The sequence below is a fragment of the Nuphar pumila genome, chromosome 13 (assembly GCF_984573655.1).
Source record: "Nuphar pumila chromosome 13, dmNupPumi1.hap1.1, whole genome shotgun sequence".
NCBI classification, from domain to species: Eukaryota; Viridiplantae; Streptophyta; class Magnoliopsida; order Nymphaeales; family Nymphaeaceae; genus Nuphar; species Nuphar pumila.
Window position 1 is genome coordinate 100576607 of NC_143261.1, and position 15378 is coordinate 100591984.

General features: G+C 39.1%; 2 protein-coding genes across 2 annotated transcripts; one reads left to right on the forward strand and one right to left on the reverse strand.

The window, feature by feature from the left end:
- The first annotated feature begins 5730 nt into the window (after positions 1-5730).
- Positions 5731-9456, forward strand: LOC149819462 (uncharacterized). Its single transcript, XM_089985891.1, has 4 exons — positions 5731-6137; positions 8233-8388; positions 8795-8903; positions 9085-9456. Exons 1-4 carry the CDS (start codon positions 5796-5798, stop codon positions 9270-9272), a joined length of 795 nt encoding a protein of 264 aa, XP_089842017.1. The 5' UTR covers positions 5731-5795; the 3' UTR covers positions 9273-9456.
- A 2951-nt stretch (positions 9457-12407) lies between these two features.
- On the reverse strand, positions 12408-14466 carry LOC149819463 (O-fucosyltransferase 30-like). The gene is made up of 2 exons (XM_089986411.1): positions 14009-14466; positions 12408-13485 (listed from the first exon to the last, which is right to left on the reverse strand). Exons 1-2 carry the CDS (start codon positions 14464-14466, stop codon positions 12408-12410), a joined length of 1536 nt encoding a protein of 511 aa, XP_089842537.1.
- Positions 14467-15378: the final 912 nt, after the last annotated feature.

Below are 15378 nucleotides of genomic sequence, written 5' to 3' on the forward strand. Positions count from 1 at the left end.
AGTATAGGTCTTTGGAGTTTTTAGAAAACATTTTTGTAGAAAACCTTTTTTTAGGAATTTTAGAAAATAAGTGAGCCATTTTCTAAAAACCCCTCTCTTTAAATAACCCATGTAGGGTTTGAGAGGGGTTGTCCTCCATTGTTAAGTTCTCCCCTCTTCTTCCCAACCCCTCTCTCGACCGACTTCTCTTGCCTTTTATTTCCCCCTCCTCTTTCCCTCAACCTCTCTTTCACTGGTAGACTCTCTCAACGGGATCGGCGATGGAAAAGGAGCGACCATTCTTTCCCCAACCAAATCCGTAAGTAGCTTCTTTCTTCTTCTTCTCTACTTCTTTTCTTTCTTCTCCTCGTATCCTCTCTTTCTTCTCCTTTTAGTTTTCACGGTTTTTCTTCTTTTGAGTTTGCATTTTGTATTTGTTCCTTTAGTTCATTTCTTATGCATTTTTACATTTACTACTTACAATTTTATTTCATCGCATCTTTTCCTGCATCGTGAATTCATTCCATTGCATATAGCCAACAACATCCTCATATCAGGTTCACCGTGAAATCATTTGCCTGAATCCGGATCTGTTGGAATCAGACTTGATCGACCAAGATCCTATCTGCTTCAGCCAACCAGAATCATTCACCGAAATCCCTTCTGTCTGTTGGGTTCCCTCTGCAGCTCACCGAGAAAGTATTTCTATTTGCTGGAACCTCCATCGCATCAGACAAATTCGTTTGCTGCTGTGAACGATTGGATCGGCCAGAAATTAAATTAGATTAGCCGGAATCCTCTTTCCTCTACTGGCTGCCAGATTCAATCCCCTGATCTGCCGGAATCAAATTTCACGATGAATCTCTCGTTCACCGTGAAATACATTGCAATCATTGTTGTTGAATGTTCACGACAATGTTTTGATTTGCATCTGTATTTGATTTGCTGTGAATATCAGTTTTTCATCATCGTGAAATAGCTATCGTGAAATCTCTGTTCACGACAGCTTGATTCTTAAACCAATTTGCATTCGTAGGAACCTCCTGATCACCGAAATCACCCATATTCACGTTACATACATCCGTTGGCCTAATCATCCGGCACCCATGAACATCATTCACGACACCTGAGCTTCATCTAACGGCAGGCTTGTTTTTGAACGTCTTCACGATTGAGCACCTGATCATCATTCACTGCAAATGAAACCCTCTGCCAACCGAAATCTGCAATCAAAGCTACCTGCCAGAATCCCCTTGTAGCTGCCAGAGTTCCCCTTGCATACGTTGTGAAATTCGGCAGTCCATCTTCACACCAATTCATTTTCACGGCTGAGCATTTTCTCAACTGAAACCCATTTCACAGGCTATTGGTTTTTAAAACAAATTTTCACGGGCCTGTGTTATTTCTAAAACTGAATTTCACAGCAAGTGTTTGTTTTTACAATTGAGTTTCACAATGTGCTTTTTAAAAGTGATTTTCATGGGTGTGTTGATTTTTAAAACTGAATTTCACTGGTAATGTTAGTTGTTAGTTAGGCAATTAGTTAGTTGTTAAGTGAAATAATTAGCATTGATTAGTTGTTTTGTAATTAGATTACTTAGTTACTAGATTTACTTAGTTAATTGAATATTAATTAGTTGTTAGTTAAGTACGATAATTAGCAGTGTTAATTAGTTTGTAATTAGTTAGTAGTTAGATTTACTCAGAAATCATTTTCATATAAATTTGTCATGTATATTTCTTTCATGAGTTCTTTCATGTTTTTAGTTTCTATTTCTATCTCTTGTACTGCTCGTGTTCGTGTGACTTGTGCAGGATCACACAGGAGTGGAGCAGAAGTGATCGAGTGACACAGAAGCACAAGAATAGAAGTTTTTTTGCTTTTATTTTAGAATTTAGGAATTTAATTCTGGATTTATAAATAAAGTCTTTTAAGCCCTCTGCGTAGGGTATTCATTCATTGTAATAGCCAAGTAGTTTACTTTTCTTCGTACTTTTCATTTTCGGCAATAAAGAATAGTTTAATTGTTTGTTTGAATATGAAATATTCTCGTTCTCTGAGTTCGACCCGGTCTCTACCACTAGTGAGAGCCAGTTTTTATTATTTGATGTCTGGTTTTCACATGTTCTTCATGAAAAAAAATCTTTTCAAAACTACAACATAATTTCAAAAAGACATCATGCATTCAAAAGCAATGTTTGATAATTAAATTAAAAAACCATTCATGAAAGTTGCATTGGTTCATGCATTCACAATGGGTTGTGTAGCATATGATTTTAACTGTCTGAATTACTTTGATTTATATTGCAAGCCTGTTTTAGGTATGAGTTATGCTTTAAAGCATTTTTAAACTTATGTTTGATTTGATATATGCTTCATTCCTTAATGTTGGATTTTAAGAGGGTCTCGTACGAGAACGTCAATTCTTGCCCATTTTTAAAAACCTTTTTAGGTGCTTAAACTTAGTCTTAGTTGAACAAAGTGATGACAAGACTGACTTACTGGAGAGGACGAAGATTTATGATTTGGTGGCACAGATTCTAACTGTTATAGAAATTTTATGTTTTTTATAACTTATTGAACTTGAATTTTGGTCTATTAAGTTAATTAAATTAAATTTAAATTTATGAATTGAATATATTTATGTTTTGGTATGTATGTTAGGTTGGTGGATATGAAATTTGTAATATGTTCTGGATCTGTGGGTTATCTTTTCGCAGTGTTTTAAAATCATTTATTCGTTCTAAAAAAAATCCAATGTTTTTTAGGGTCAGTTTGCGATCATTACAGATTAAGCTTCTTTGACATGTGTTTTTGAGAGGTGGGTGATGGTGGAAGAAATTCCAGGTGATAGTAGTGGAGCTTCTTTGATACCGTTTTTTGGGAGGTGGGTGGTGATGGATGGTAGGGAGGGCAATTTTTCGAGAGGTGGGTGTTGGTGAGATGAATGATGGTGAAAAATCATGGTAAGATGGTGGTGGTGAAACTTCTCTAATGCAGTTTTTTGAGAGGTGTGTGATAGGATGATGAAAAATCGTGTGGAGGGCGGTTTTCGAAGAGGTAGGTGATGGTGGGTGGTGGTGGTGGTAAGATGGATGGTAGTAGGCAGTGATGGTGGTGAGATGGAGAGGGCTCACAAAATTTTTCTTATCAAAAAGTGTACTTTTTAAAAACCTCTCTTAACCAAGAGTCTATCTTGTTTGGAAGGGTAAAAAAATCCGTATGAATTTTTCATTTTGTATTATTTTTCTCACATCCAAAAGCAATGTTTTTTCATGGAGAGGTGTGAACCTCATTTTGACATAAAAGAAACTTTTTGTATTTTATTTTGTGGGTCCCACCACATGTTTCTCTCGATGTTTCTTTCAACCCCACTATGGGACATTTATTACACCTTCACCCAAGAAAAATCACTTGTCATTGAAAGGGAACCTGGAGATGGGGAGTACTTTCCCGTGAATGCAGGGGTGAATCTGTTTTGATAGGAAAAATGTCTCTTTACTCCATTTAACCGAAGCCCTCTCGGCCTTCTTTTACAAGAAGGGCATGAAAGACATGTCCTCTTAGGAAATAGGCCTCATTTCCTGCGAAAAAGGCCTTTTTCAAAGAAAAGTGCATGAAATACATGTCCCTTAAGATGAAGAAGCATTTAATAGCATAAGCGCAAGTGGGTTGGGTACATCTGACCTGCTTGAACTTAACAAGCTTATATGGGATCTACACTTGTCTTAGCAAAGTTCATTTTTTTCGCCAAGGAAAATATAAACTTAAACCTTTTTGTAAGTGTTTTTACGCAATGTGTACATGATTAACTAAACTTGAACCCGGTTTATATCGAGCCTGAACCTTAACCAACTCACCACCCAGACTAAACCAAACCTAAAACCCAAACTCACTTCAAGTAATGCTCTCTTCAATTTTGAATATTGGTGTGTTCTAGAATAGTGATCTTTGAACGCTTTGCGATTTACAAGTGAGTTTGTAAATATATAATCATGTCATGTTAAAGGATATATACGAGGCAATTGAAAAGCAGGCCGGTTTGAGACCCCAACTAGTTTTTTGTTTTTGATATTTACACGGAGAAACCGCTCTTAGGATCAGAGACCTAACTGTGTTGGCTTTGCTTGCTGTACTTACGATCCTCGTCTTGATAGCATAAAACTTTGTGGGCTTACTCCTTGCTCCCAGGGAGTGACCACGCTTCGGCTTGCACAAGGGGCGGCACCCATGAGATTTGAACCTAAACCACATGCCTAGTAGCCTAGGTCGCATCCCACTATGCCAAACCCCTTTGGGGCACCCAACTAGTTTATATCTGACCTAATTATATGAACTCATTAACCCATGTCAGCCTGCAATTTTGTTTGTACCCAAACCCAAATCAAATTGGGCTGGTTTGGGCCTAATTTTTCAAACCCAACAAAAAAACTAGTCAGTTTAAAATTTGACCCACTTATATTAAATCTGATTTGTACCCAAATCCATTATCTTGGGTCTAATTTCTTAAACCCAATGAGAAAACTAGTCAATCTTAAAATTTGACCCACTTATACTCAATCTGATTTGTACCCAAATCCATTAATTGATAGGTGTTTACCTCTAACCCCTCCAAAGGGGTTTGGCATAGTGGTATGAGACCTATGAGTGTCAACCCTTGTACAAGCCAAAGAGTGGAAACTCCTTGTGAGCAAGGGGTAAGCCCGCAAAGTTTTACGTTGTCAGGATAGCGACTTGTATGTTTTTCATGTAAATATAAAAAGAAAGGCTCTAACTCAAAACTCAAATCAAAATATTTTAGGATTGAGTTCAATTTTTTTAAACTTGTTTTCTTAAAAAAGGGGTTTAACAAAACAGACTTGAACGGGACTTAAACTGCCTAGTTACACCCTTAAGGAGAGTATTGCCAATAATCGTAGTCAATGCAGCGACACATTTTGGATGTACAATGTGATTGCACCTCATCTATCCTCAGCTCATAAAGGCAAGTTTCATAAAATGTCACGTCAAGGCTTGTGGCCCAAACTTCGCGTTCATACAATATAAGCATGCAATTGGGTCTGCGTGATTGATAGGAGTTGTGAGTGGACTTTTCCTTGTGATGGGACGTTAACAATGGGTCTTCGTATAATCAAATAGCTTTTAATGCATATATATGACTTATTATGTGTCACACGTTACTTTCACATAACATAAGCATGAAATGAATTGGTAGGAGCTGTGAGTGCACGTCTCTTGGGATGTTGCACGTTCAAACCCCAGTGGTACCTGTGAGCTCTCCCTAACCCCAAATTGCTTTTAATATATATATATATATATATATATATGCAATGTAATATGTTAAAAATACAATGGCCAGTCATCCCAAATCAAACGTTAAAACTAATCAAACCTGTTAAGTTATATGGGTCTACATTTTTCAGTGATACTGAAATTTGAACTCGAACCTAAAATCAAATTAGGTTGGATTTAGGTTTAATTCTTAGACTGGATTAAAAACATGTTTATTTACCACCCGACCCATTTATATTTAATCTAATATGTACCTGAAACCGTTAACTTATATAAATTCATAAATGTCAACGACGTCCAAGATATATGAGGTCGCGGCTCCTGCAATGAATCCTCTTTACGATTTCCCCATTATCATATTGGCCAATGACGTTTTTGATGTAACGTCCGCTTTTGGACCTGTCACTGGGGCCCACAGACCTATAAATAAGGTCGTCCCCTTCCCTGTGCCTGAGATCCACGCTTCAGAAGGAAAGAGAACCCCATTTCTCCTCTGAAACCAAACAAGCTAGAAGGAGGAACGATGGATGTCTCTGAAACCCTAGCAGGAGGTGGAGGCTCAGAGTTCGTCCAGAACGTGGTGTTCATGAGGCACGGAGATCGTATCGACAACTTTGAGCCGCTGTGGTTGCCGAACGCCGACCGGCCGTGGGATCCGCCTCTCATCGACGCCGGGAAGATCAGGGCGTGGTGCACCGGAAAGAGGATCAGGAGAGAAGGGATCCAGATCCACAGGGTCTTCGTCTCCCCCTTCCTTCGGTGCCTCCAGACGGCCGCCGAGGCCGTCACCGCGCTCTGCGCCGTCGTCGACGACCCGGCGGAGATCACCAGCCAGAATGCCGTCATCGACCCCTCCAGGGTCAAGGTAAGTGGCATGCATTTCGGGTTAGGGTTCCGGATTTTGTGGAGTTGTGATGGATCTCGTTGAGATGTTCCTTCTTTTTTCCTTTCTTTGTTTTCCCTTTCCCTAGTTAAATCTGGCGCTAGGGTTTGTAATTTGAGGAATTTGATGTTGTTGTTTTTGCTAGGTTGTTAGGATGATTGGATTGTTGTAAGAGTGTTTGGATTCAAGGAATTTAGTGGAATTTGGAATCCTATTCCACTGAATTCTTCTTTGCGGTTGAAAAATAAGGTAAGGATTTACTGGAATCGGATTTCTGCTCCGCCTCGTTCCCTCAATTGAAACGTACCCTCAAAAGAGGATTTTGAATCGCTCTCAATTGATGGAATGCTATAATGGCCATTGTGTTGATCAGGGTTCAAAATCAGGCGAGTGCATTGATGAGTTTCTCATAAGGCCTAGGAAAAATGTGAAGAAATTGGAAGTAAGGATTGTATTGAATGAAATGAAATAGAACAGTTTGTATATTCCTTTGCCGATTTATCTTATTGATTTTAATGTTGACATTTGGATTTTATTGGTAAAAAAGTGCTTAGTTGTGAAAATCAGGTTTCAGGTGGCTGGTTGTTGGATAGATTTTTTTTCTCAACGTTATTCCTAGGGAAAAGTTAAGGGTTTTTCATGGTTGGAAATTGGATGGGTCCAGTTAGTGATCATTTAATTGACGTAGGCAGGATGGTTGAGAACGAATCCTTTTAGGGCTCTGTATTGCTAGAAGTTGGATTTAGAAGTTTAAAAGTCTGTTTTGGCCAAGGTCGTCGCTCAAAGATGAAAAACTCAGGCTTTGAATGGTTTGGTGTACACTGTACAATAATATACGGTCATGATCTCGCAGCAAACTTGGTAGGTGTTTAAGAAAAGGTTCATAATCCAAATGGTTAAGAATTTGAATGGATGTGAATTAGATGGAATGCCTACATCTTAGTTAAGATTAGGACAGAAGTAGGATCCATGCAGTGGGACGTTGAAGAGGTAAAAGACTTGGTTTTGGATGAGTAAGGCTGGAGATAAGGCCATTGGCTTTGATCTTTGTGATGGCCAATTCCAGGTCAACGAGTTTAGGCTTAAAGAGAAGATTGAACTTCAACAAGGTGATCCATTTTCTGATGTGTTCTTCTTGATGCTTTGGAGTTTGAGTGGAAGTGAGGGTTGATAAAGAAAATGATGCTCATCTACTACAAGTTATTCTTATGTTCCTTGTCAAATATTGCTATTGATTGAACTGAGCCTTTTGATTAGGGTTTGGAGTTCATTGAATCTTTTTTATTCTTTAAACTACTAAGAGATTCCATTCTTTTTTTCTTGTGATTGTGTCATGATCATGATTATTGTAGGCATACTTTGCAATTAATACATAGTGGTGCTCTTGCTCCAAGTATTTGGTATTGTTTTCCATATTTGGCAATGATTTCTAGCTGTGCTGTTGTTATACGGTTTTATCCAAGTCATTGGTTGTGATTAGGAATCAGTTTTCCTGGTGATGATTTTTAAGGTTGTATCATTTTCAAAGGAATTTAATGATCAAATTCAAAACTGTAGATGAGATGTGTATGATTAATCTATTCTTACATTCAGAAATCAGAATATTACTTGCAATTTTGTTTTCAGCAAGTCCAATGATGACTTTTCATATTACATTCTTGTTGGAATATATGTGCTTTGTTTTCCCCATTTTAGAATTCAAATTTTATTTTGTTTCCACTGATACCGTCACAATTGTTTGTTGATATATACTTCTTATTTGAGTGGCTACCTAAACCTTATGATGAAATGTCCGGAATTGACCACTGAAACAAGATTATACTAGTAAGCAACTACAGTGATTTTGGCATTGTTAACAAAATAAGATTATTATCTTTGGACTACATTCAATAGGTTAAAAATATTCAGAAAATAAGCTAATTCATTTAGGACCTTTGAGATCAAATCTGTGGTCTACTGCCAGGATAAACATGTTTCTCAACTTGGTGAATTATTGGAAGTTGCACTCGAACAGATTCCTACAGTTATGGCATGAACTTACTTTTGACATTGTCTGGTCAATTTGACGTGCTTACAGGTTTCAATAGAATATGGACTCTGTGAGATAATGAGCAGGGAAGCAATGATTGAAGCTCCACCGAAAGATGGGAAGTGGTTTCTCGACATTTCTGAGATCGAAACCATTATACCAGCTGGGACAATGGATCACTCAGTAGAGCCTGTGTACCATGAGGTTTTCTTTTGTATCCTTTTTTTTTCTTTCAAGCATCGGTTCTCTATTTGTAATTTCATCTCATTTAGCACTTGAACAATTTTAGAAAATGGGGCTTGACTAGGGGAGAACTTGGGTGATTCAGGCCAGATTAGAAGGTGATGGTCTAGAATAGGCTTGAAGACATCTTAACCTGACGAATAGGAATCTCCTAATTTAGGGTTGATTTAGACTGAATATCTCGGATGTCATGTGATCGAATAGCGCAGGGTGTCGAGTAATAGTAGATTTGTATTATAGGTAGTTCAGGAACCAATTTTATTTCGATTCTGCAATAGAATCTTTGGGTTGAGTTTGCAGTTCTGCATGGAAGAATTTGAATGCTATTGAGGGCTTACCCCAACATTTTCTTGTAAAATTCTTGCAGCCGCCGAAGTGGGAGGAAGAAGTAAGAAGTGCAAGGGAGAGATATAGGAATGTAATTGTTGCTCTTGCAGATAAATATCCTCGAGAAAATCTGTTGCTCATCTCGCATGGTGAGCAATCTGTTTTTCTGTTTGTGATACACTTGGTCTTGCTTCATGCTCTCTCTCTCTCTCATCTGTTGCTCATTTGTGTGCATGGTGAGCAATCTGTTTTTCTGTTTGTGATGCACTGGGTCTTGCTTCATGCTCTCTCTCTCTCTCTCTCTCTCATCTGATGCCCATTTGTGTGCAGGTGAAGGAGTTGGGGTTGCTGTTGCTGCATTCAAGAAGGACACGGATGTATATGAAGTAGATTACTGTGCCTATTCGCATTTACAGAGGAGGGTAACATGGACCTCTGCGCAGCAATATACTGCTGGAGAGCTCCAGGTTGTTACCAAAAATGCGCAAACAGGCATCCATTTTTTGTCTCCAGAGTAACTTATTCTCTCCTGCACCAAGTATCTGATAAATGGTTCATTCCTCAATTACCTGGTTTATAGGCAAAACGGGGAAGTAGGGGGTAGGATTGAAGTTGGAGTTCGAGAATCTTATCATATTACCTGAATTAGCAAACGGTGAACATGTTTATGTGATAGCTTTTCCAACGTTTCTTTTATTTGAAGCGATTGGTATCTTATTTTTTTTCTCTCAAGCATCTTTTTTTCACATTTTTCAGTAGCTTTGTAGTTTGCCTGTGTATTCACCTTTTGCAGCGAAACTGGGGAATAACTCCCAATGGTGGAGATGCAAATGGGTCGGATCCAAGATGGAGGTTTTGCAAATTTCTGCTCCCTGGATCTCCTCTCATGAAAATGTGAAAAAAGAGATGAAAATTTTGTAACGAAATATGAAAGATAGACCTTTTCATTCATTCCAAACAAGTGAGAATTTTTTACTCGAATGATTTTGGACAATGTTGTCGAGGTCATGGTTAAAGAGCAGAGATGAGTGAAAATGCCAAAGAATGCCATCAATGTGATTGTTCACCTCTGGGTATGAGTTATAGTTTGACGGAAGTCCCAATTACGTGTTCCACGTGATATCATGCTTTCCACGTAAAACTTCAGCACCATTTGAAAAAAGGTCTAGTGGGCTTGAAAATGTACTTATTTTCAAATAATCTGAGTAATTTTTTTTCGTGGTGTTAGTTACTGTGGTAAGCGTGTTTCTGAAGTGGAAAACGCCGGGCTTCCCCCTTCTCTCAAAAGGGTGAAGTGGGAGAAACTTGCTTTCCATTTGTGGGAAGCGCTTTTCCCACCTACTTTTCAAATCTCTTTCCTCTTGCATTCTTTTCATTTCTCACTGGCTTCTCTCATTTCTTCCTTTGTCTTTTTAACTTTCATTTTATTATTTATTATTTTCGTTTTCCCCTCACTTTTCCCCTGCTTTCCACTTGTTTTCCCTTTGTTTCCTTCAAGTTTCCTTTTTCACTTCACATAATGACTTTCAAAACTAATCTCACTTCATGCTTCATAGTACTTTTTAACACTCATGCATCCTGTATCCATTTCACTTTCTAGTAACTAAGCTTTTGATAACCTGAATTTGGATATTGGACTGCAGAACTGGTTACACTCTTTAACACTAAAGGGAAGCTCTTTAGGGATATTCTTACTCCTAAATCTCGATTTGGCTTTAAGTATTCATGATGTTCAATCAAATGAAGTTTGACCCCAAAGAAGTTGGCATAGTTGGAAAGGGCTTGGGTTGTCAAGCAGGCAGTCAGGGTTCAATTCCTGCAGGTGCTACCCACTTGTGCAAGCATAAGCCCTGGGGTTGGGGATACCGGCAACAGGTTTCCACAGGTTAAATATGAAAAAAAAATCAAATGAAGTTATATAGTCTATTATACTGTGGAATTCACATTTTTAGAACTCTACTATATACGATGGCTTGGAGTACATTAGAAAAGGGTTAGAGATGAACCACCGAGGTGGTATCCCATGTGGTAAGCGGGGTCCTCTGCCAAGCTGAAGGCCCAGGTTCGAATCCCTCTGCCACATGGGGCTTAAGAGATTTCTGGTAGGGGTCTACCTAACCCCAGCTTGCCTTTAAAAAAAAAAGGCTAGCGCTGAACCTCGTAAGATGAGAGTTAGAGATGAACTCCTTAGCGTGCATGACCATCACAAGACTTGTTTAAAAATTGATAGGAGAGTAGTGTGGATGTCTCATAATTGAATTACATTTCGTTCGATAATTCTGTTTTGAGTGATGTTTTTCAGTAGCTTTGCAGTTTGCCTTTGTGTATTCACCTTCCCCAGCCAAGCTGAGGAATAACTCCCAATGGTGGGGATGCAAATGGGTCGGATCCTCAATCGAGGTTTCCAAATTTCTGATGTTCGGGATCAGACTGTATCTGACTCCCCAAATGTATTTAGCTGCTCCGGGCCTGAACCGTTTGCACCCCTACCCAATGGCATTCAAACCCAGACCCTGATTTGTTCTACACTGTGATATTTCACATTTTTGATAGATGACACGACATAAAGCCATATGGTAAATATAATCCTAAAAATACATCATCTTTGGCAGTTCTATTGAATTATATTATAATGTAAAATTAGTGTAAAATTAGCCAAAACATCTGGAGCCCTGAACCACAGGGACTACTACATGTGAAGAAAATTAGTACCAATATAAAGAAACCACACAAACTGCCAAACAATCAGAGATCAACAAATTCGACCTATGTATAGATTCACAATCAGGAACTAAAATTAGCCATTTCAAATAATAATGTCAAACATCTTGCAACTAAACAACAAATGAAGTTGAGTAAAACTCACCATATTAAATGATAATAATACCTGTTAGCATCTGTGAATAGAACAAATTGATGAATTAGATAACAATACTTGTACAAACAGTTCAGTTTTTTAGTTTAAATTTCAGATGGTCCGTAGACAGTACAGTCATCCTGATATTTTAGTTCATTATGGCTGCAAAATGCAAACCCACCATTTTTGTGCTCCCTCAAGTATCTGACAGGCTCATGCATAAGAGCTTTATCAACCAGCATAAAACAGGCGGTCTCTGAGATGATTATGTCATTGTTATTGCATGAAAACGTTTTGGATACACTTTGCCAAAAGAACCAATGAGAAGACAAGATACAAATGTGCCTCCAATCTCTGAATTTTGCTATTACATCATAGTATGAAGTGAATGCCCCACCGCTGCAATATTAGGCTACCATAAAAATCCATGCCAGTGTTCAAATCCAAGAAGTTCTATGTTGCCTTCCAAACAAGTATATCAGAAGTGGATTGTCTTGTGAAATTAAAAGGAGCATACAAAATTCCTTGAAATGCTGACCATTCATGCAGTTTCTGAATATCATCACCTTTTCACCAGAGAGAGTTAATGCAAACAGCAATAGAAGATGCACCAGAAGCACTAGTGGCAGGTATTCTCCCACATAAGACCAACATTTTCCCCTGTAACTGAATGCTATCAACTGTTCTCATTAGAGACAGTTGAAAGCAGTAAAAAAATGTACCTGAAGCAGACATTCATTCCCATCAAACTAATGTTTTTCCATCACAAAAGGATCCATGGGGATTTTAAATTCCTTTATTCCTGGTTGTTAAAGCAAACATTATTTTTTCTCATAAGCTCTATATTCTCAGCAATTGTTGAACCTGCAGTCCCAACAAAACCTAGTGAAGCACAACTGCAGATTGTCTCCTCAATGTACAAAAGAATGTCGGGTAAAGCCGGAGAAGGACAATGGTTGTCTCTAGTTGTTTTGCCAAGTGTCTTTGGAAGAAAACCAGACCTAATGCCATGTTCTGCAGCGAGGACCTTTTGAGCAGTTTGTATCACCAATTCATCTCCTTCATGCAGGCTATAGAGCCTATATAATTTAGAATCATTAGCCAAATCCCCCAAGTATGTCCCAGTCCAATTAGCCAAGGGAAGATCAGTCATAACAAATACGTGGACAGTGCCACCACTCTGGCTCTTCAAGATCTGAACCTTATCCTTCAATGCACCAAAGGTAGCCTTCCAATGGTTCTTAAACTGCCCATCTAGCAGTCTAAGCTGCGCACATAGAAAAGAAGACTTTATCATGTTCACTGCATAACTCTTTCCAGCACTCACAATTTCCGGAGCAAATGGAAGAAACTCGATCTGACGAAGCAATGTCTGTACCCTATCATCCCTTGGGGCATCGTGGATATCAATATATAGCTCAGAACCTTTATAAGGAGCAGTGAAAAGGCTTCCAAAAGAGATCACAGTGGCTATATCTGCTGTGGAACCAGGCCCCAAGGCCTTGTACACGTCCCTTCGTTTTCTAACATATAGAATCTTCTTCTTTGCTTGCATCTCTTTGTTGGGCTGGAAGGAATCCAAAGTCTCACGGTCATTCTGCTGGTAGGTCCAAATCCTTGTTCTACAATCTTCCTCTACACCATAAACACAGTTACCTAAATCCTTGTCTAAACCTGATAATAGAGATCCACACTGCTCAAAGCTACCCCACGATGATAGTCCCTCAGAAATGCCACAGCAAAGACTACCAGTGCAAGCTAAGCTCACATCTACACTGCACCATAACGGAACAAAAACTCGCAAGTCGATCGTTTTAACCGAAGAAGATGATTTCAAAGATGAGAGATCAACAATATCAGCTATTGAGATATACCTGCGTTTGATAATGAAGAAAATCCTCAAAGTGGCTTCATAAAACATGAATAGAAAGCAATGAGAACAACAATATAACCAAAGAGAGGCTTAATACGCTAGATATAAAAAAATGGGCATCATTCTGAGGTTTATGAGAGTTACAAATTGCCTAAAATGTAGATCTTCAGACTCAGCTAGTGAATTTGAACATAATTGACAACCAATTGATCATAGTTCTGACAACGAAAAACTCGAGACCAAAATAAATCTAAACCATCAAGTAAATTCTCCACAAGGAAATCAATAATGGTAACAACCGATTCACACAAATCAAACAAAATTAAACTGTCATGCAATTCTCCACCAAAAAAACCAATAACATAACGACCAATTCACTCAAATCGCATCAAAACACCGCTTGTGAATCGGAATCTTCACTGAAAAAAGGAAACAAAAAACCCACAAAATTATAACCCTGAGATAAAGCAGAAAAGGATGAATTAAGTGCATCCAAAATTTCAGAGAGAAGGAGGGGGCTTCACCTATGACTCCGAATCAACCGAACAATGCTTCGCCACACTGCGGATCGGAGATCCTGCGGGCTCTCGACCCTGAACTTAGGGCAACTCCCGAGGGTGACGGCGTGGTGATCCAGCACGGGGGGAACGATGAGCGTCCTGTTGAGTATCCCCGCCATCAGCAGCGCGTTCTTCAGCTCCGCGACCTGGTTGCTGAACCCACTGTGCGGAGCGAACCACAGGTACTTCTCCCCAGGAGGAAGCGTACCTAGGGATTTTTCGGCGACCCGGCATTGCGAATTTGGGCCTTGGAGTTTGCCGGAAAAGAACAACGGTGGGTTCGAGGAACGGAAGGCGACGACGATCAGGAAGGAGAATAAGAAGAGGGGAGGGATGAGCTTGCAGAGCCTGGATTTGAGGAGGGATGCTAGGGTTAGGGTTTTATTCTTTGACTGATTTCTGGTAGAACTGGAAGGAGGCATCCTCCGTTCTCACGAGTTCTTCCTTTCTTTGCGGTTTCTTTCTTCCTCTCGGTGACGAAAGGGGAACGCTGAAACTACTACTAGGTGCTAATCGGGTCGGGTTCGGGTCTATTTTTATCAGGCCTGATTCTAATTCAGGTCTAAAATTAAAACTCAAACCCGAACCAATCTAATTCGAGTTCGGGTACAGCTAGCAATTGTAGATTCATATAGTTTAACAGTTTCGGATATGTACCTGGTCTGGTATAATTGAATCGGATTTTTGATAGAGTTGTTTTGATTCGGATCGGGTTCAGGTTTAGACATGGCTGAAAACAAATAGACCGATATAGGTTTATGAGTTCGGGTCTTGATATGATTGATATTCTAAATCTAATGACCCCTCATTGCCCAAATTTAGCTGATGCTACTGCCTATAGTGACATGTGCAGATTGGATTATCTTAATACAATTCGATATATGAATCCGAACTTTCTCGGGGTTCAACACTCACCTGACCCGTACCAAACCTTATAGGGCAAGGGTTTGGTGATAAACAAGGAGGTTCAATTAGAATCACCCGATATGATTTGTGAAATTTCATACCAGATTTAGGCCCATCCGGGTTCTGACTAAGATTTGTAATTTTTTAATATAAAAAACTAAGTATATTATTTTACCAGGTATGATTAGGGTCTGGTTCATGAAATCCTTATAGGATCTGAATATGGTTTTTATTATAGTGGAATCATTTGGACTTGGTTCGAACATGATACCATCATCTCAAATCAGATTTGGGTTTGGTCTCACCTGGGTTGGAACCAAACCCGACCCGTTGCTCCGATCAAAAGCAATCTAGTCAAGAATCCATTTCAGTCTGCTCACGAAAACCTTCAGCAATTTCGTCATTTCACAATCCGAATTGAACTTGCG

Bases quoted from the DNA above. Each gene is read 5' to 3' on its own strand.
- LOC149819463 (XM_089986411.1), bottom strand. From the start codon at position 14,466: ATGCCTCCTTCCAGTTCTACCAGAAATCAGTCAAAGAATAAAACCCTA. The intron at 13,486-14,008 runs GTGAAGCCCCCT...TATCAAACGCAG, and splicing joins CGGTTGATTCGGAGTCATAG to GTATATCTCAATAGCTGATA.
- LOC149819462 (XM_089985891.1), top strand. From the start codon at position 5,796: ATGGATGTCTCTGAAACCCTAGCAGGAGGTGGAGGCTCAGAGTTCGTC. The intron at 6,138-8,232 runs GTAAGTGGCATG...ACGTGCTTACAG, and splicing joins TCGACCCCTCCAGGGTCAAG to GTTTCAATAGAATATGGACT. The intron at 8,904-9,084 runs GTGAGCAATCTG...ATTTGTGTGCAG, and splicing joins TCTGTTGCTCATCTCGCATG to GTGAAGGAGTTGGGGTTGCT.